A 22,819-nucleotide genomic window follows, 5' to 3' on the forward strand; every position below is an offset into this window, starting at 1 on the left:
ACAAAAACAAAAACATTTAGTATCTTTGTTTATATTTTCTTGATACAAATCTTCATTGTGAGTTTGATAATTCCTTTCAGTGGACTCGTTTATGTAGCGTCAAATCATTTCATCTGGAGACTGGACCCCATACCCATCACTACACAAATCAAGGCACTCTTAGCAGACAACCAGTTTGAACTTGCACTACATTTGGCTGTGAGTTAAACATAATTTTTACTATGTTATGTAATAATATTTACAATAAAAAATCTGACAACAGTAATATGTGTATAATATTTCCTGACGCTATTATCATAATAATCTTGGTTGTGCAATTTCGAGAGTTTATGTCCCTGTTTGTTTAAATAATAATCTTGGTTGTGCAGTTTCGGGAGTTTATGTCCCTGTTTGTTTAAAATTTGTAGTAATAATAATAATAATACCAAACTTATATAGCGCCCTAATCATGTGTAAACATGTTCTAGGGCGCTGAACATGGAAAAATAGACAAACTAAAAAATAAGAAAATACGGAATTATAACAACGGGAGTAAACATTCTTAAAAACATTCAACAACAAACTTAATCAATAGAAATCCTGAAGTATTAAAAATGTAATGAGGTCTAAAATCTCAAATACAAAACATTGTTACACATTGCAAGCATTAATAGTAGGTTAAAAAGTGCGCATGTAGTGCGCATTTTAGGCAACGCAACATTCTTTTTTTTCTTTCTCAAAATTAGAATATGACGGACGAAGTAGAAGCAGACAAGCAGAGACGAATTCAACATATCCAGAACCTTTATGCCTTTGAGTTATTCCAACAGCATCGCTTTGAAGAATCGATGAAAATGTTTACTAAATTGGGAACAGGTAAGAGACTATTCATCTTAAAGAGAACTATCTTGCGGTGACACCATTTTTTTATTTATTCATTCAATAATTAGGCGTATTACAAAATTTCACAAAAATACACTACACTACAGAATATTAATTTTGGTTTTTACCCATACACCGATGTGTGTTAGCACTGTATACTCAGTACTTTCCCGAGTCCTGTGAAAAAATATCACAGGCATGTTACTCGGGTGGGATTCGAACCCACGACCCTTGCGATTCTAGAGCAGTGTCTTACCAACTAGACTACCGAGGTTGCCCGGCAGCTAGAGGCAGTTCGATTCCTATGTTTTGGCAGCGGGTACCGCAACGATATAATAGATGCCAAAATTAATATTCTTTATCCCCGATGCAAATTTAACATCTATTATACACTACAGAAGTTAAAGAGTTAAATTGACGTGTTTACATTGTACATTCATTATTGTACAAAATTACAAAAAGCAACAACACACTGACTTAAAAAGGAGTAGAAACGCTGTAAAAATTGTTCAAAATTGCGTAGTAGACTCCTCACCAGTTTATAAACATGGTAACAGGAAGCAAGAAAAATATACACCAAATGCTTTTAACAAATCACATAAAGACAGAGCCAATACAGTGCAACTTGAGGTGCAACCTGCTCACATTATTAATGTGGATAAATCTCCTTTGGGTGATGGTGGTTGGGAGAAGAACCGGAGGACTCAACAGTTTGGACAGCATACTCTGTCCAACCTCAAAAGAGTGTTGGAATCCAGTAGTCTCCTGGGGCCAATTTCATAGAGCTGCTTAGACAAAAAATTTGCTTAAGCTCGGTTATTTTACACATATTACTGGCCCCAATTTCATGCCATATACATGGCGTGTGACTGGTATTTAGCTGTTGTTTACTTAGCATAACAATTGAGTGTAGTCTTGGCCGGTAATCTGATTTTACTAAGCATGGATGTTTTTGCTTAAGCAAAATTTTGTGCTTAAGCAGCTCTTTGAAATTGGGCCCTGGCAACAGACAGAGTAAACTGTCGGACAGACTGAGTATACTGTCCTAAACATTGAGTCCTCCGGTTCTTCTCCGAACCACCATCACTCAAAAGAGATTTCTCTACATAGTGTCACTGCAAGATATTTCTCATTTTCCTTCCACCTTTAAGTCTTACTATTCATTTTGTCGTGATGAAATGGAATTTGGAATCTGGAGACCCCATGAAAATCTCTTCTGCAAATATTAAACATAAAATCCAAATTCTGTTGCACAGACAGACACCACCAGGGCCCAATTTCATGGCTCTGCTTATCGTAAGCACAGAATCGGCGCTTACGGAAGCAGGGAATTCCGTGCTTACGGCAAGCGTATTTCACGGGTAAGCGGCGAATTTTGGCTTCTGCGCGTGCGTACTCCGCGTTACTAGGCATTCTACGCTTACAAGGCTAGCACAGAAATTCGGCGCTTGCACGTAAGTGGGGAATCGTGATCGTTAGCGCAGAATTCGGCGGTAAGCAGAACCATGAAATTGGGCCCAGGATACTCCCCATCCAGGGAGCTGAGAAAGATTACCGGAATGCTATTGATATGGTTATTGTAAAATGTGCTCCCCTGGCTGCCGCTTCCCAGGTTGTATCGTAAACTTGGGTGTGATTCCTGGCTACACGTTAGGTAATGGTTGTATGGCTTCTGACAGGCACCCCGAACAAAGATATTCACAAAATAGGGAGACCCCCAACATAGGGCTAGACAGTCCACTTGGTAGAGCACCAGCACGTTAATGCGGAGGTCAGTGGTTCAAATCCTACTATATGCACGGTCCATACTTCCTGCGAATCTGAAGCGAATTTTGCTGTTGCAATTTCGCAACAAATAATTGGCATCAGTTGAAGTGTGCGAAACATTCGCTGTAAACAAACAACCCTGTGACATCAACATTAATAATGCATTTGCATTCGCAGGAAGTAAAAATCGGGTTTAGTCAATCTGTCTTTGTTCAACCCCTCATTATTATTATCCTATTACAGACCCATCCCAAGTCATCGGCCTGTTCCCAGACCTCCTTCCCAAAGAGTACCGCAACAAGCTCGAGTACCCAAGCATGCCCACGGAGTTGACCGGTGCGGCCATGGAGAAGGGCCTGTCAGCCCTGGAGAAGGGCCTGTCAGCCCTGATAGAATACCTAACCCAGAAGAGGCAAGACTTAATGAAGATCTCAAACAAGGAGCTCAACCAACCGTCCACGATCGTAGAGGGGTGTGCCACGGTCACGTCTCGAAAACAGATGAGCCTGATCATTGATACAACACTTCTGAAATGCTATCTACAGGTAAGACAAAAAAAACTTGTATAGCGTCCTGCCTTTTTGAAAAAAGGAGGATTTTTTTTTTTTTTTTTTTTTATAAAGGTTGGCCGACACAATTTGAAACAGAACTATCTGAGATCATTAAAATGTGTCCTCTTTTTCAATAAAACAAGAAAACGAGGGGAAAAGGGAGGTGGCCTCTTAAAAGGAAGCGGGCGGGGACGCTGAACATTAAGTTTTTTTATTCAGCCTAATGGTGCAACTGTTTTGTGTTGTGTTGTGTCGTGTCTGAGCGGTCCAGTTCACTGGAACCATGCTTTGGTAATGTCAGCAAGCCAGCTTTGTTTTATTGTGGGCCTAACATTGTTGATGGAATGATCCAAAAATAATTATATTTCAGCGCTTCTGACAAAATTGGCGACCCATCTGAATGTTTTCGCGACCCAGTTTTGTGCCACAACCCATAGCTTTTTTTTATATGTGTATTATTTTAATGAGACATTGCCTAACATCACATTGGTGGATGGCCATTTCAAGGTTAGGCTACATAAGGACTGCGTACTGTTGTTGTCATGGTTGTATAAAATAGCTCGTCTGTTTCAGAAAATGGTTGGTTTTGTAGTTTAGTAGCTGTTGAATGTGGAGTACAATTTTAAAATACTACTTTTCTTTGCAGACAAATGATGCACTTGTAGCACCGTTACTCAGATTGAAGGATAATAACTGCCATCTGGAAGAAAGCGAAAGAGTCCTCAAGAAACATCAGAAATACAGTGAACTCATCATCCTATATGAGAAGAAGGGACTTCATAAAAAAGGTATGCCAGTCTAATCATACCTGTTCATGTTTGTTGTGTTGTGATTTAGCCTTTGAGATATACTCTGCTACTCTATTTCTGCGCCTTGAACACCCAGCAGGGTGGATATGTGCGCATTACAAGTCTTATTATTATTATTATTATTATTATTATTATTATGCTTCTAAGGTAGAAACGTCGGGTGTTTAGCTATTTTTTTGCATTGATATCATCATAATAATAATAATGAACCATTTTTGTATAGCGCATATCACAATCACAGAGAAGTTTCTATGCGCTTTGAGATGAAAACAAAAGAGAAGTAAAAGTTAGAGATGTGAAGTAAATACAAAAGCAAAGTTTAGTTGATACAGAAAGAAGAACTGAAGGCTATTGCAAAAATAAATCATAGGCCAGCCCTTTTGGTTGGTAAGCATTTTGCAACAGCTAATTCTCTTTTCACAGTCTTATCAAATTTAAGACTCCATCAGCAAAAGTCCTGTTAAGAGTTGGAGAACTTTCATGCCAAAGTATTCTGAAAGATCTGAGTGAAGTGCTGTACACCAAGGTATTGCAAACTTGGAAAGGTAGTGCATTCTGCTCTACCAGCCGGGCTCCTAGTGGATGATACCCATGCTAACACCCTTATGGACTGAGAAGGAGGTAACCCTGGTTCAGCTTGAGGAGTAGGTGGCACTGTGGCCCTGGTGACAATTGATTCAGGTCAATAGACCCAATCATTTAAGTGTAGCCCTTACCTTGCTGTCCGGCTTGGTGATGATGGGCAATCTCTCATTCAAAAAAGTATAACATTCTTGGTTATGCTGCAATAGTGGGTTGCAACACAAATTTAGATGGGTCGCCAATTTTGTCGGAAGCGCTAAAATTCAAAATAGTTTGAATGATTCCATCAACACTGATAGGCCCACAATCAGTGTAAGTGTCGTGGCCGAGCAGTTAAGAGCACCGAATTCAAACTCTGGTGTTTCTGATCAGCGGAGTGTGGTTTCGAAACCCCAGCCGTGACACTTGTGTCCTTAAGCAAGACACTGAGCCACTGCTTTGTCCTTCGGATGGGACCTAAAGCCGTTGGTCCCATGTGTTGCACCTTGTAAACTCTTATAAGGTGCTACATAAATGGGTCTCAGAATTCATCACTGCAATAACCTATCTTTCTGAAAGTTTGTATATACTCAGCGCCTTAAGTACCTTGTTTGGTAGATACGTGCGCTATATAAGACTTTGTAATTATTATTATTATTTCAATCAATCAAACCAGAAAAGAAACCTTACAACAGTTTTCTGTTCAAGGAGGATGGGTGGGGGGGGGGCTTCAATGAAGTGATCCATTGACAGATGAAAGATAATAAATTAATAGTTTGCTTTTTGGTGTTCATCTTTTAGCATTGGACTTATTGTTACGGCAGTCTCAAAAGCCCAACAGTCCCTTGAAGGGCCATGAGAGAACAGTGTCGTATCTACAGAGGCTCGGAAGCGATCATTTTGGTCTGATCTGCGAGTATGCAGCGTGGGTCTTAAAGGCATGCCCTGAGGATGGACTCAAGGTAAGAAGAATCTATCACACCAAGTGTCATGGCCGAGTGGTTAAGACCATCAAATTCAAGTTCTGGTGGTTAAGTCATCGGAGTGTGGGTTCGAATCCCGGTCAGGGCACTTGAGCAAGATACTGGAATATAATTGCTTCTCTTCACCCAGGGGTATAAATGGGTACCTGCGAGGGTAGAGGCTTATATTGTGTATGAAAAGTCTTTGGAGCGCTACGGTTGCCCATAATAGGTTGTATACTCCCAAAGGAGCTGAGAAAGAGTAAAGGAGTGTTAGTGGCCCAATGACCAGGGCACTAATGTAAAGCGCATTGAGACAGTTATTGTGAAATGCGCTATATAAGGATTTGTCATTATTATCCCAGAGCTGCCAACTTGACCTAATTCTGGTGGTCGGGTTGGCTTAGTGGTATCATCCCTCACCTTCCACCTCTAGGACCCTGGTAGGAATCTCTTTGATTGCACTATGTGAATTGGTTTTTCAGTCCCTAACTGACTGCGTTGGCTTTCATTGGAAATAATTCTCTTGGGTTTTCCTCTCATATCTACATGTAACACTGAAACTTTCTTCCTTGTCTTCTCTCCATTGGGTTCTTGGCTCGTCCAATGTTTAAGTTGGCTTTTCTAAGAGTCCTTGGCTTCACAAAAATGTGCTTAATGTTCAGCCGTCGATTTCACAAAGAGTTAGTACTTGTCTTATCTCGAGTTAGGACGAGTAACTCTTCCTAACTTTGGATTAATCTTAAGGTCTGCATGCTACAGTGCAGGGTTGGGACTCGTCCTAAGTCCTAAGATTAGTCTTAAGTTAGGAAGAGTTTTGTGAAATCGACGGCAGCAGCGCTACGAAATTGGGCCATGGTCACAAAAAAATGTTAGGGGTAAACCCCTGTTGATCTACATTGTATGTTTATAAAGTATAATAACCATAAGTATAAAGTATTATGAAGTATAAATAGGCCCTCTTCTATCATATCTCTTCAGTCTCCTGATGATGACTAGAACCCAATTTTAGAACTCACTCCACGGTAGTGTGCAGTTAATAACGATTCTATAAGCTAAAGTACATGTAGTAGTTCCAGCCAATTTTCTATACCTTCCGCCCAGGTAGTCGTTAATGAGCAGGACAGTTCTTTTCAGATCTGAGAAGTCTCCCGAACAATCCAATGAATCTACTCCGCAGTTGTAGAATATAAAGCAAGACAGTTCAAAAGGGCAAAATCTACCTGGCAAGTAGACACACACATGGTGTTACTGCAAACCAAATATATATTGATACCTCACCATGCAATGCCTCAAATCATATATGTTATGATAACCATCCAATTTCATTTTTTCTTGGTTTGCAGATTTTTATAGAAGATATTCCAGAAGTTGAAACCTTGCCAAGAGACCGTGTCCTGGAGTACCTGATGGGTGTTGCCAAGAATCTATCGGTGCCGTACTTAGAACATGTCATTCTAGCAATAGGGGATAACACCCCCGAATTTCACAATCGACTGATCCATCTATACAGGGAGATGGTGCAGGAGAAGGCAGCGGCATACCTTCACACTTTGCCAGAGGGTACGTAAAAGTTATAATCCGAATTTGAACTTGAATATGCTGGTAATAAGTAGGATTTGAAACTTTGCATGCCGGAAATATAACTAAGAGAGGTTTGCGTATGGTGTTACCGCATACCTCTCTTAGTTATGCTTGTAATGTTATAAATATGCTTTTAGAAACTCTCCCATGCTGCAGATAATAATAATAATCGTTTTTTTTTTATGTATAGCGCTTTACACATCCAGAGCTGGGTTTCTCAAAGCGCTTCCAACAATATTACCCCATGTCACTGGGCCATTTAAATCATTTCTTAAAACATCTCAGCTCCCTGGGGAGTATATAGCTTGTGCAACAAATTAGCGCCACTAAGCTAAATCAATCACAAGAGCCATCTCTGCCCTCACAGATACCCATTTATCACTTGGTTATAATTAACGGGACACAAGTGTCACAACTGGGACTCGAACCCACACTCTTCTGGACACAAACACCAGAGTTGTGTCCGTTGTTCTTATTCGCTCGGCAAGACACACTAATGCAATGCTGAATATGAATGTTTGTATTTACAGGTCAGTTACCTCTCAGAGCCGGCACTGAACCGGGGGAGTATGGAGAGCTCAGGAGAAAGCTTCTCTTCTTTCTTGAGACGTCGTCATCCTACATTCCAGAGCGACTGCTCACACATTTCCCTTTTGATGGTAAGTGAACTACAATGTTAGGGAAACATTGCAAATACAGATTGAGTCTTTCTTACTTCCTTCCTTCTGATCATCATCTTATGTAGGGTGTCAAAGGTCAAATTTGGCCATGGATTGGTAAATATTCCCAAAAGTTAATTAGCATAAAAAAATTCCTTGGTGTAAAGTACTGCAAGTTTTGATTGTATAAACTATTGTTAAGATTTCTTTCGAATTATAGTATGGTTTAGATCATTTTTCACCCCAAAACTATGGAATCGGAGAAACGATTCATGCATGAAGCGTTTTTTAGATTTTTGAGGGTTGGTTTCTCATTTGTGAGTGCTGCCGCTTGAGGTGCAGTCTGTACCCGCTGTCACCTCGCTAATCATGGATGGAATTGACGTCCTCATGACTGTTACGGGACAGTTTGCTGTTTCACAGCAAGTAGACACTGTACTAGCTGAAACTTCTACATGTGACTTTGTTATTCCTTTCTTTTTAATGTCACTTATTACGTGTCAAAAATCAATCTATGACCTTACTTTGAACTGCATGGAGGGTTTAGAAGGTGGACTATGTACTTCAGTTGCTTGTCCATCGATACTGCCCTCCAACATTAACTACTGCGAGTTGAACAGTCTCCCATGACAAAGACTAGCATGGGAGTCTACATTCTTGCATACAGAGGTTGTAGATTAACTACTGCAAGTTGAACAGTCTCCCATGACAAAGACTAGCATGGGAGTCTACATTCTTGCATACAGAGGTTGTAGATTAACTACTGCAAGTTGAACAGTCTCCCATGACAAAGACTAGCATGGAAGTCTACATTCTTGCATACAGAGGTTGTAGATTAACTACTGCAAGTTGAACAGTCTCCCATGGCAAAGACTAGCATGGAAGTCTACATTCTTGCATACAGAGGTTGTAGATTAACTACTGCAAGTTGAACAGTCTCCCATGACAAAGACTAGCATGGGAGTCTACATTCTTGCATACAGAGGTTGTAGATTAACTACTGCAAGTTGAACAGTCTCCCATGGCAAAGACTAGCATGGGAGTCTACATTCTTGCATACAGAGGTTGTAGATTAACTACTGCAAGTTGAACAGTCTCCCATGACAAAGACTAGCATGGGAGTCTACATTCTTGCATACAGAGGTTGTAGATTAACTACTGCAAGTTGAACAGTCTCCCATGACAAAGACTAGCATGGAAGTCTACTTTCTTGCATACAGAGGTTATAGATTAACTACTGCAAGTTGAACAGTCTCCCATGGCAAAGACTAGCATGGAAGTCTACATTCTTGCATACAGAGGTTGTAGATTAACTACTGCAAGTTGAACAGTCTCCCATGACAAAGACTAGCATGGGAGTCTACATTCTTGCATACAGAGGTTGTAGATTAACTACTGCAAGTTGAACAGTCTCCCATGGCAAAGACTAGCATGGGAGTCTACATTCTTGCATACAGAGGTTGTAGATTAACTACTGCAAGTTGAACAGTCTCCCATGACAAAGACTAGCATGGGAGTCTACATTCTTGCATACAGAGGTTGTAGATTAACTACTGCAAGTTGAACAGTCTCCCATGACAAAGACTAGCATGGAAGTCTACTTTCTTGCATACAGAGGTTATAGATTAACTACTGCAAGTTGAACAGTCTCCCATGGCAAAGACTAGCATGGAAGTCTACATTCTTGCATACAGAGGTTGTAGATTAACTACTGCAAGTTGAACAGTCTCCCTTGACAAAGACTAGCATGGGAGTCTACATTCTTGCATACAGAGGTTGTAGATTAACTACTGCAAGTTGAACAGTCTCCCATGGCAAAGACTAGCATGGGAGTCTACATTCTTGCATACAGAGGTTGTAGATTAACTACTGCAAGTTGACCAGTCTCCCATGACAAAGACTAGCATGGGAGTCTACATTCTTGCATACAGAGGTTGTAGATTAACTACTGCAAGTTGAACAGTCTCCCATGGCAAAGACTAGCATGGGAGTCTACATTCTTGCATACAGAGGTTATAGATTAACTACTGCAGGTTGAACAGTCTCCCATGACAAAGACTAGCATGGAAGTCTACTTTCTTGCATACAGAGGTTATAGATTAACTACTGCAAGTTGAACAGTCTCCTACGACAAAGACTAGCATGGGAGTCTACATTCTTGCATACAGAGGTTGTAGATTAACTACTGCAAGTTGAACAGTCTCCCATGACAAAGACTAGCATGGAAGTCTACTTTCTTGCATACAGAGGTTGTAGATTAACTACTGCAAGTTGAACAGTCTCCCATGGCAAAGACTAGCATGGAAGTCTACATTCTTGCATACAGAGGTTGTAGATTAACTACTGCAAGTTGAACAGTCTCCCATGACAAAGACTAGCATGGAAGTCTACATTCTTGCATACAGAGGTTATAGATTAACTACTGCAAGTTGAACAGTCTCCCATGACAAAGACTAGCATGGAAGTCTACATTCTTGCATACAGAGGTTATAGATTAACTACTGCAAGTTGAACAGTCTCCTACGACAAAGACTAGCATGGGAGTCTACTTTCTTGCAAACAGATGTTGTAGATTGAATCTTGAGATTCGAACCCACATTCTGTTGACTCGGCCATCAGAACTTGAGTTTGATTCTCTAGACCGATCAACCAAACCCCCTCTCTATTCATGCTGCATTTAGTAGTGGTATGTGTTGGGAACAAGTTCAATAATGTCTAACATTGTTTATAAAACACATTTATTTTTGCAAAGCCGTCAGTACTTCTTTCTGTATCAACTAAATTTTGCTTTTGTATTTACTTCACATCTCTATCAACTTTTACTTCTCTTTTGTTTTTATCTCAAAGTGCATAGGGACTTCTCTGTGATTGTGATATGCGCTATACAAAAATGGTTCGTTATTATTATTATGTACTTAAAACTGTGTTCTGTTGTTGTGTTAGGATTCTACGAGGAGAGAGCACTACTTCTGGGTAGACTAGGACGTCATGAGCAAGCGCTGGCCATCTATGCACACATACTGAAAGATACCAAGCGAGCAGAGGAATACTGCAGGAGAAACTATGCAAGAGATCCAGAGGCTAATAAAGATGTAATATAATAGGGCTATTGATGTTATATATAAAAAATGCTAATAGAGAGGTTTCGCAAGTGTACGGATACACATACAGATACCGATACGTTGACATGTACGGATACACATACAGATACCGATACCTTGACACTTTGTGTGTTCACGTGACGCGTATCCGCGACTATCGTATTTTGCATACATGTTCGTATTACGGATACGGGAGCTCATACACGTCGTAGATAAACGGATACTTTTTTGCAGACTTTTAGTTACATTTTTGTCCCAGATCAAAAACATTTCCCACAGAATAGCTTTCACATCGTGCTTGATATAGATAGAACTGTTTTAGTCATTTGCAAGTAAAACGATGAGAAAATTCAGTGTATAAAACACGGGGTCTCTAATCGGTCATGTATGTTCGAAAAACACTCATGATGAATGCAAGCGCACTCAAGTGAAACATACCTATAGTTTGCGAAACAAAATTCAACACGTGGCTGATATGAACGGATGGTTATCATCTGTATCTGTATCCGCACGCTTGCGAAACCTCTCTATTATATGTTTCTACACAAGCGTGAGTAGAATACGGGCAAATATAGTGCTTCTGTGCCCATATCCAACGGGGCCGAAGACCGAGTTGGATATGTGCTGCAGACGTGCTATATTTTTTCGTATTCCACGAGCGCATGTGTTTTAATGAATTAATCTTCCAGCCTCATTAAGTTAATGAGGTTAGGTTAGGAATTATGTTTTCGATTTTGCACACGCAAAGTTTAGAATGTAATTTTTGGATTGTCCGTATGCGGAGCGTGACGCTTTGACACTCACAGTACCACAGACTGCAAAATTAAAATTGAGATTAGGTTATCGTCTGATTTCTACACTCCGGTTCAAGCATCTGGTTGAAGGATTAGCGCGTACTGGAAGATAAATGCTTTTATAAGATCTTGGTTTGTTCATTATTATTATTAAAAAAGATTTATATAGCGCATTTCCAAAATAGACCAATGCGCTTTACAATAAAAATTGAAATTAAATACAATAGAAAGCAAATTTATGCACACACATAAAAAGCACAAGAAACAGCACATTAGAAGAATATTAAAAATTTGCAACGGAAAAAGCTTTGCAAAGAAAAAATAAAATAAACCAGCAACATTAAAATTCCTTTGGAAAGAGGAAAGTTTTTAAAAACTTCTTAAACATTTTCACACTAGGGGCATTACGAAGGTTTACAGGGAGACTTACAAAGGTTTACAGGGAGACTGTTCCAAAGTCTTGACCCTGTTTAGATGGGCTTCCCATCAAGGGAACTTGACAAGCTCCCACAAGGGAATATAAACGCCAAGCTGGCAACTGCCAATCTCTCACATGAAAACATAGGTTTTAACTTCTATGGTTATGAATTGCACAAATCAAGAAATTGTGATTCAGTAACTAGACGACAATACTTGTTGTAGTCATTGTGAAATCAGCGGGTAGCTTGGACAGATTCAAACCCACAACCTTGTTAATGAATCACAAGAACCAACTCTGAAGTGTCTTTCTCAATGACACAAATGACCAGGATTCGAACCCACACCCGATGACTTAGCCATTAGTACTTGAATTTGATGCTCTTAAAGGCAGTGGACACTATTGGTAATTACTCAAAATAATTGTTAGCATAAAAACTTACTTGTGAACGAGTAATGGAGAGCTGTTGATAGTGTAAAACATTGTGAGAATGGGCTCCCTCTGAAGTACGTAGTTTTCGAGAAACAAGTAATTTTCCACGAATTTGATTTTGAGACCTCAGATTTAGGTTTTGAGGTCTCGGAATCAATCATCTGAAAGCACACAACTTCGTGTGGCCATGGTGTGACAAGGGTGTTTTTTCTTTCATTATTATCTTACAACTTTGATGACCAATTGAGCTCAAATTATCACAGGTTTGTTATTTTATGCATACATTGAGATACACCAAGTGAGAAGACTAGTCGTTGACAACTACCAATAGTGTCCAGTGTCTTTAGCCACTCGGCCATGACAGTAGCTGGCATCAATGCAATTACCGCAACTTACTGTATGTTTAAAAATCTTCATATTCTTACAGGTGTACCTGTCACTGTTTAAAACGTACATCAGTCCGCCAGATGCAAATACATTACGGATCATGGCTAGTATGGAAGCCTCTGAACCTAACATCAATGCAGCGTTAGATGTCTTACAGTATCACCATGAAAAGGTGGACACAGCCAGGGTGAGTTGACAAAACCTACCAAAACCCCCACCCCTCGCCCTTACTCCCTGGTTCACTTCGAAGCTTACATTTTGGTTTCTTATATAAGATCATTTCTAGGTATTAATTTGAGAGTGTTTTTTTTTCTATTTCAAAGTTTCAAGGCATCAGTGTATTGAAGTGAAAATAGAATATCCTATCCTGGCCTTTTTTTACATTTTCAAACCTGAATGGATGGGTATGATCACCAGGTTTTTTCATTTTTGCCCAGCACTCTGAGCAAAATAGAGCATTGCGCCCCCAGCACAGATTTCCCTTAGAACGAATCTAAATATTGTGAACTGTTCATGATCTCAGAAAGAACTTAGTAAAAATGCCTTTCAACTTATTGTGTGGCCCCATAACATGAACAGTTTGGAAACCTGGCATCATGCCTGAAGCTTGCACTGCAGCAATGATGGCCCAATAATTAAACATCAATAATTTTGTTGATCCAATCGCCCTTGTTGGATTTATAGCCCACCACTAAAATTGGTGAAGCTACACCCTGATGATCACCAAATAATGTTGCCTAATTTTGTCTTGTGACCAGGCACTGGCAATGCTACCGGAGACGATACAAGTGTCTAATGTATGCACCTTCCTTGAAAGCGTCCTTGAGACCAAGGCTAAGCACCGACGTAGCAATCAGATACTCAAGAGTCTCTTCTTCTCAGAGAATCTCCAGGTAAGTCAGATTCAGATCTTAATTTAGTCTGAAAGTGGATGGTTTTTTGTTTTTTAATGGTTTATTAAAACATGTATCGCAGTTAAAAACTGAATTGCACATTGTATTGAGGCATTGATTTTGAGTGTTTGTTTACCAGGGTTTAGTGACAAGAGGTATCGATACGGTGCGCTAACCATGGTAGCGAGGCTGGAGCTTCACGGTAGAGTGTTCTAGTGTACTGTAATGATGTTCTATCAATCACAGAGTGTGGGTTCAAATCTCGTTTATCAACCTCGTTCCCAGCGGTGTATGATCTCAATGCACCATTTTCTTTTCTTTCCCAGAACGCTTTATAGCCCCCTAGAAGTGACTGACTTGAAAGTATCCAAATATATTGGATATTTTAATTAGTCTTGTGGTCCATCCATTATGTATTATGAGACTACGCAGAACGCCCTGTCAAAAGCACATCAAGTCATAGAGCAATAGGCACCCCTTTTATACTTTTTCGATCTTGTTTTACATCTGACTGTATGTAGTTTATGGTGACCACATATAATAAACCATGATCCACTTGAAATGTATCGCGTCGAAAGACGTACATTTGTACATGTGCTTACCTAGCTGGTGGACCCCCTTTACCCCGGGAGCAAGATGCTAACCTTTAATTGCTACTCTTCATCAAGGAGTAACGAGGATCCTGCAGGGTTTGTTATTGTGATTGATTAGCTACATCCGGTCATGTGGAAAAATGACATAACATCAGCAATGCATTTTCTGCACTACATTGATACAAATAAGTGTGTTATATTTGGTATTATCTTTATAACAACTTAAATTTACTTGTGTTTTCCTTTATAATGCTTTACAAAATTAGATTGTTATTTGTAAAAAAGTAGATTAATTTCTTGGTTTTAAGTTTAAAAAGTGAAGAAAAAAAAGGAAAACTAAACGTATTTTAACAAAAGACAGTCCTTCACAAACATTTCTCAAACCTCACATTTAAGAATTGGTAAAATTTACAGAATTGAAGAATTGATTGATTGTACAAGTCGTGCGTGTATCCAAAAAAAAAAAAGTTCACCCTCCAAAAACAGACATAAATTTCTCAAAACCTCACATTTAAGAATTGGTAATTACAGAATTGAAGAATTGATTGATTGTACGAGTCGTGCGTGTATCAAAAAAAAAAAGAATTCACCCTCCAAAAACAGACATAAATTTCTCAAAACCTCACATTTAAGAATTGGTAAGTACAGAATTGAAGAATTGATTGATTGTACAAGTCGTGCGTGTATAAAAAAAATTTAAAAACTTGGACAACATTTTTTTTTCTTTCTACGATATCAAGTGTTCTTTATTAATTATATATACACAAGTTCTTGTAAACACAAAGACCTACTATTGTTAGAAATACAATTTAAATTGTATATAATACAAGTTATCTGTCAAAAATTAACATTAAAACAAAATTAAAACATGGGACGCAGGTGCTTAATTTTAGAATACCATTTTTCGGTCGCGCCTAAATTCATGCAGTCATCACATAGGTTTAATCATAACATGAATGCAAATGGGCAAAATTCATAATAGGTTACCAGAAGAAGAAAATAGAGTTATTATCTGTTAAGTTTTTTTTACTTTAATATATTTCGATGCAAAAGTTTACTTTCCCAACAATATCATATAACTTTTGTAGCTATAAACTACGTTAAACTAAAGTATGTATCAGATAAAACAGAATTGCGCATAAAACTCAAGATGGATTGGACCAACTTGGTATGCGTGACACTTGCATAAAGAGCTCCGTATACACCCATTTCTTAAATCTGTCTCATTACATGTAACAGCGCCCTCTTGTGTCCATATCACACCAGTCACATTTATTATGATAATATAAAAAAGGGTGTGGATGTTGTATATGCCAACACATTCTGAATCCTTGCATGCCTGGCAGACGTGTATGTGTACATGTATGCTCATATCGTTTAATCAGGCAGTGTATGTGCACATTGAAGAAAAGTCTCCCCCCCCCTTGTTCCTGCACTATGTAAACAGTGTCATTGAATGTGTGTAAATATAGCCACCATTGTGTGTATATTCAAGTTTCTTATGGATGGTATGAGCAGGTTCAGGAGACAGCTTAACAACATTGGCTTGATTTATGACCTGTCTTGTTCCTTGCTGTCTCAGATCCCTCATCTCTGTGTTAACTCACTTCAATTTGCCTATTATTTTACAACAAATTTGAAGGTCTGGGTACTTTTTGTATTACAAAACACAATTTCTACAGATTTACATCAAACTCACACAGTTTGAAGATAATGATGGTAGAAAACTTCCCTTAAAATATTATTTACTGAGGTGCTGTAGTTTTTGAGAAATGAGTAAAACAAGTCACAAAAATAATTTCTGTCTCAGGAGACGAAAATTATTTTAGCATTTCAAACGTATTTTCAAGGACATTGTGTTTTGTGTTACAGCAAGTGACCAAATCCTTTGAAGTGCAGGATTTCTAGTTATTTAAAAAAAAAGAAATTAATTGAAATCTTAACATAAACATTAACATAAACAAAAAATCCTATAAAATCGCTTATCACGCTTGGAGGTTCATTTTGGAAAGGGCAAGGCCATTTTTAATTTTGCAAAGGGCACTTCCATTTAGAAATTGAATGTCAATGGGAAACTTTTGAAGGGGCACCAAGGCCAAGACCAGGGCAACAGAGACCATGGTCTCAATGGCCTGTGTGTAACTCAGAATCAAACACAAACCGGTTTTCAATTTTGTTTAATCAAAATAAGCTTTAAACTGTTATTTAAAGACACTGGACACCTGTGGTAATTGTCAAAGACAAGTCTTTTAACTTGGTGTATCTCAACAGATGCATAAAACAACAAACCTGTGAAAATTTGAATTCAATTGGTCGTCAAGTTTGCGAGAGAATAATGGAAGAAAAAACACCCTTGTCGTAAAAGTTGTATGTCAACAGCAGAAATACCTGCCATTTCTGCTGGGCTAATAGAAATGGTTTGAAATAGTCTTTGAACTTTGGTCAGGGTCAGGGTTAATTTTGGTGTGGTTTTTTTTTTTTTTTTTTGGGGGGGGGGGGTTGGTAAGCGAGGCGTACGTGATAAAAAAATAACGCCCTAGAAATGTTCACTGAACATACATGTAACTTTGATTTCTTAGAAATAACTGATAAATTCTGGCAGTAGAATTTATAATGAGACAAGTTCTCAAAAGATAATAATTTACACAGCAAGATACACATGGTGTTACTGCAAACCTAATGTACATTGCTACCTCGCCATGCAATGCCTCAAATCTCCTAAATTTGCCTCTGTTTTCTATACAGTAATTGCACAAAGATGGGATAACAGGCCTGTATGCTTTGGGTTTTTTATTGGGGGGGGGGGTGTCGGTAAGTAAGGAATATTTTAGTGGTTCGCAAGAAATGTTCAAAGGATTTCTAGAAAATGTGTCTATGTTCAACTCAATCCCCAAAATGATGTATTTCTCCTAGGACATGTTTTCAACTAGATGTAGATGTGGATTCGATGACTCATGTCACGCTGATCAAGATTTGTTTTGCTGTCGTTTCTTTTCCTCCCACGGTTTGGTAGACTTGCTTCAAGTCAGTTGACTGTTGCTGTTTCAATCCCTTTGCTTTCGGTCCGTTTTTCAGTAATGAGTGAGATTTCCCCTCTTTTTTTTAAGCTGATTTCCTCTTTTTTGGTCTTGATTTCCCTCTTTTGGTCTTGATTTTCCCTCTTTTTTTCTTCACTTTCTGTGTACAAAAGTATAGGAGTATTACTGTGTACAAAAGTATAGGAGTATTATCTTTTCCTCTTTTTTTCCTTATGTTTTTGTGAATTGTTTTTCCTACTTTTTGTGTATAAAAGTATAGGAGTATTATCTTTTCCTCTTTTTTTCCTTATGTTTTTGTGAATTGTTTTTCCTACTTTTTGTGTATAAAAGTATAGGAGTATTATCTTTTCCTGTTTCTTTTTCTTTTCCTCTTTCTCTTCTTTCATGGATAGTTACTCACATGCATGGTTTTGGGTTCCTCTCCTCACTGTCCAAGGTATCAGACTAGCAATAAGACAATTACTGTTCCTAAGGTTATCATTTCAACTCAGAAAATCTGCAGAAAAGATCAGGGCCGAATTTCATAAAGCGGAAAGTATTGCTTAAAGGCAGTGGACACTATTGGTAATGACTCAAAATAATTATTGGCATAAAACCTTACTTGGTAACAAGTAATGGGGAGAGGTTGATGGTATAAAACATTGTGAGAAACAGCTCCCTCTGAAGTGACCTAGTTTTGGAGAAAGAAGTAATTTTCCCGTATTTGATTTCAAGACCTCAAGTTTAGAACTTGAGGTCTCCAAATCAAGCATCTGAAAATCTGTCGAAAATATCAGACTTGCCTCAAGTCAGTTGAATGTTACTGTTTCCCCTTCCCTTTCCAAACGAATCAGACTTGCTTTCAGTCCATTTTTGGTTCCACTCCTTCCAAGGTATCGGACTTGCAATAAGGCAATTACTGTTCCTATATGTTATCATTTCAACTTCAGAAAATCTGCAGAAAAGATCAGGGCCCAAATTCATAAAGCAGAAAATATTTCTTAACAATTTTCTGCATAGCAGAAATTAGCAAGACACCACTCACAAATTGTACTTGTGACATGGTATTTTTGAGGGTAACCTTATTCTTCTAAGCCTAATTTTGTTGTGCTTAGCTACTTTTTGTGCTTAAAGCCATTGGACACTTTCGGTAAACAGTATTGTCCAAGGCCCACACTTCGTGTATCACAACGTATAATATAAAATAACAAACCTGTGAAAATTTAGGCTCAATCGGTCATCGTAGTGGGAGAAAACAACGGGAAAACCCACCTTTGTTGGTGCACGTTTCGCCGTGTCATGACATGTGTTTAAAATAAATCCGTAGTTCTCGATATCGAGAATTGATATTGTTTCAATGTTTTCTCAAAAAGTAAAGCATTTTATGGAATAATATTTCAAGAGAAGTCTTTCACCATTACCTTCTGTAAACCCTGTAAGTAATTTGTAAATCTGTGAACTTAAAAAAAAAAAATCTGTTCCGAAAGTGTCCAATGGCTTTAAGCAGCTCTATGAAATTGGACCCAGACTTGGATCAAGTCAGTTGCTGTTAGTGTTTGTGATTAGACTTGCCCCAATCTACTTTCACTCTTCAAGGCTTTAGTTTTATAGGTTGGTCACAATGCTAGTGTTTTTCCATTACTACATGTACATGTAGTACTTTCCCCTATTCCAAATGAAGAGATCAGGTCATTTGCCAAGTCAGCCGGCGTGTTTTTGTCTATTCCTTGATTCAATCAATTCTACACAAACAGGTTGCACGTTTTTCCCCTTGTGCACATTTGTTGCATTAGCGGTGCACACTTACATGGATTTGCCGGTACTGTTGAAGTGGACTTCCCAACCTTTCAAACTTGTGATTTCTGGAGACAGTGCGTTGATTTATTGCTTGTTGTCTGTTTTTTTTTTTTTTGTGTCTCAAAGAGCCTAACACAAAGTGGTAACTCACAAAATCGGCTACAACCTTTTCATTTTATGAGGTGTCCCTGGTTTCTTGTAGTTGTTGTTTATTTCCATTAATTTTGAAATAGACACCTTGCATAAAATATGTTGTCACAAGCTCAAACATCACCTTCAGTACGGTTAAAGGATCGCCTTGGATCGGTCGAGTTGGTCTTTGAAAAGCGTTTGTAACCGCTTTTTTTTTATATAAAATGCATATGTGTAGAAAGATGTTGTAAAAGTAGAATACAAACATGCCTCGAAAGTGCACGGTTTTCCTTTTACCTCGTCGACTTACACGGTCGGCCATTTATGGGAGTCATTTCTGTTAGTTGACTAGAACCAAGATTGGTGATCACATTCAAACTGAAGGTGCTCCGTTTCTGTTGACAGTATCTCATCTAGTATACAAATATTTACTGCTTCAAATGCTGTGGTTAAAACTCATCTCCCGAGGTGATCCCCGGAGAGTTTTGGATAATGGAACGGTCCGGGGATCACCGAGGGAGTCAGAGTTTTAACCATAGCACGAGTAAAAGCAGTCAATATTTGTTTTATAACACCCCAACAGACTATTTAGAGTGTCACGGCCGAGTGGTTAAGAGCATCGAATTCAAGTTCTGGTGCTAATTCACCGGAGTGTGGGTTCGAATCCCGGTCGTGACACTTGTGTCCTTGAGCAAGATACTTTACTATAATTGCTTCTCTTCACCCAGGGGTGTAAATAGGTACCTGCGAGGGTAGAGGTTGATATTGTGAATGAAAAGCTTTCGGAGCGCCACGGCAGCTCGGGGCTGTTTACTCCCTAATGGGAGCTGAGAAAGATTATAGGAATGCTGTATTGGCCCAATGACCAGGGGACTAATGTAAAGCGCATTGATAAGGTTTATTGTGAAATGCGCTATATAAGAATTTGTTATTATATTATTTATCACCCTCGTACACGCAACGTTCGTACGCGCGTTTCAGATACACAGATGCACAACTGATAAAGAGACGTCTGGGTACTGCACGCCGTGTGATAGTCATCGGACTGTCACACGGCAAACGATGCACTATCACATGGCCGCCGCCCAGTAAATCTGAGACATATCATGTGACGCGCTCTAAACCAATGAAAAGGCACAATATTTGTAAGGGGTTTTATAAAGTCCTATACTGATTAGCATGCATGTCCTCTGTCTAGCTTCTACTGTGCATGATGAAGGCCTCCCTATAACACCTCCTGCCTCTTACTCTCTATCTGCTGTGCATTATATGACTACACAGTCGCTTCATCAATTAACCTTGCTTCATGTCTGGGCACTTTAAAGACATTCATGGGTGAAGATTAACTTTTTAAAGGAAAGTTCAAAAGCTGTTGACCTTAAAATACATGTACTCAGCACTAAAATAGTGCATTGTACAACATTTGTGTTGAATACCAGTACCTGACCTGTATGTTAACTAATATACAATGTGTATGAATTACATTTTTTTAGGCACAATGAAGAAAATATAGGTGTGGACTTTGTTTGCACTGTTTTTAGAACATCAACAAGATTTTAAGAGAAGACTTCTTACTGTGTAAGTTATGAGTATGACAATGAGCAGATCTGTGAACATGTTTTTGTTTTTTAATCACCCTTTGCAGGAAGAATAATCTGTATTTGGAATCCACAAGCTGAGAAACATACTCGCGGTAACGTTTCTCAGATTCAAATTTTAGGAGATAAAAACTCGTATCTTTTTACATAACCACATTACTTCAAAGTGAAACGATTCTCAACATGCTTAATACTAGTATCAAAAGCTTTAGTTGCCACTAATTTTAAGGGTGATTACCAAAGGTATACCAAGTTTCTTTTAAAGGGAGGGTATACGTTTGGTAATTACTCAAAACAAATATTAACTTAAAAACTGACTTGGTAACGAGCATTGGAGAGCTGTTGATAGTATAAAACATTGTGAGAAACGACTCCCTCTGGGGTAACGTAGTTTTTGAGAAAGAGGTAATTTCTCACTAAAATAATAAAGTCTTTTATGATGGGATACACCAAGTGAGAACACTGGTCTTTGACAATTACCAAATGTGTACAGTGCCTTTAAAGTCCTCCATTAAAAAAATAACCACCAGCCATAAGTACCATACAGTCTCAAACATTGTGTATGACACATGAGTCACTTTCCTTATCAAGCGCATTTTTGTTTTTAAAAGCAATATTTACTGCTTGAAGGCTTTTATGAAATTTGAACCAGATGTGAATATTTAGGTGAAGCTTGACATGTTTTAAGTTGTGAGAAATGTTGCAGTTACTGTAAGTTGAGTTAAAGGAACATTACAGAATTGGTTTTTGCTAACAAAACAGTTGCTGGAAGTGTAAGCACTTTATGTAATCCACCATATACATTAACTGACAAACCTGTAAAAGTTTGAGATCGATCGGCCATCTGGGTCACGAGAGAATAGTGAAAAACCGATTACAAATTTTGCACTGCATCGATGCCAAAATAAAAATGAATAAAACGCTCACTGAGCGATAAACTCCAAACGCGAAGTTAGATTATTTATTTCTCATCAAATATGACATTTCAGACAGAAATATTTCAAGGGATGTTGTCTACTATTATCATCAGACTGTGTAAGTTTTATGTATATCTGTGATTTCATGATTTTTGTTTCTTACCAATTCTGTAACGTTCCTTTAAGTAGGGAGAACTATTTGAATTTTTGCATTTACAGTAAAAGCTGGCAGCATCTCAAAAGGTAGACTGTCCAAAGGTTATAATAAATATTTTGAAAACGGGGCTTCAAATTTAGTAGGGCCTATATATTTTGTTGTTGTCTAGGATTCATGTAGTATTGTGATTTGAGGCATTGCATGGTGAGCTATCAATATATATTTGGTTTGCAGTAACACCATGTGTATCTACTTGCCAGGTAGAGTTTGTTCTTAGAGAACTGTCTTACTTTATTCTACTACTGCGGAGTAAATTTGACTCCCATAAATGGCGGACCGTGTTAGTCGACAGGGTAAAGGGAAAACCATGCAATTTAGAGGCATGTTTGTGTGGATCATTGTATTCTACTTTTACAACATCTTTCTACCCATATGCATTTTATAACAAACGGTTTCAAACGCTTTTCAAAGACCAACTCGACTGATCCAAGGCAACGTGTTCCTTTAAATCGGTCTCTACTACATAGTAGTACTTCACTTAATTCCTATTGACAGAACCCCTGTGTGAATACCTCACAAAAAAATATCTGTTCTTGAATTTGTTATTAAATGTGCCGTCTGGATGCCTTTCTGTATGTACCTGTTTCATATACTGTTATCTCTGACTCTCTCTAGACTTACTGCATCAATATTTATGAGCAAATATCAAGACTGCTGAATGCATTACATGTGCCACTCACTGGCTTTGCTTTCAATAGCTCCAGTTACAAGTAGGTCAAAGGTCAGAGATTGTTGCACCAAACTGTTGAAGGAATCCACAATGGATTTT

General features: G+C 38.5%; 1 protein-coding gene across 2 annotated transcripts in view; it reads left to right on the top strand.

The window, feature by feature from the left end:
• LOC117297966 (vam6/Vps39-like protein) overlaps positions 1 to 22,819 on the top strand; it is a 41,475-nt gene that overhangs the window by 13,778 nt on the left and 4,878 nt on the right. The window contains exons 10-20 of one of the 2 annotated variants that reach the window (XM_033781281.1): positions 81 to 198; positions 726 to 855; positions 2,872 to 3,173; positions 3,826 to 3,967; positions 5,351 to 5,511; positions 6,858 to 7,074; positions 7,626 to 7,754; positions 10,698 to 10,846; positions 12,927 to 13,073; positions 13,645 to 13,779; positions 20,964 to 21,153. In XM_033781281.1, coding sequence (XP_033637172.1) covers positions 81 to 198; positions 726 to 855; positions 2,872 to 3,173; positions 3,826 to 3,967; positions 5,351 to 5,511; positions 6,858 to 7,074; positions 7,626 to 7,754; positions 10,698 to 10,846; positions 12,927 to 13,073; positions 13,645 to 13,779; positions 20,964 to 20,972 — 1,639 coding nt within the window. In that variant the 3' untranslated portion in view covers positions 20,973 to 21,153. Of the gene's footprint in view, positions 1 to 80; positions 199 to 725; positions 856 to 2,871; positions 3,174 to 3,825; positions 3,968 to 5,350; positions 5,512 to 6,857; positions 7,075 to 7,625; positions 7,755 to 10,697; positions 10,847 to 12,926; positions 13,074 to 13,644; positions 13,780 to 20,963; positions 21,154 to 22,819 lie in introns of those variants that run through there. The other variant, XM_033781203.1, reaches the window with a different exon arrangement.

This window comes from Asterias rubens, chromosome 1, assembly GCF_902459465.1.
Source record: "Asterias rubens chromosome 1, eAstRub1.3, whole genome shotgun sequence".
Lineage (NCBI taxonomy): Eukaryota > Metazoa > Echinodermata > Asteroidea > Forcipulatida > Asteriidae > Asterias > Asterias rubens.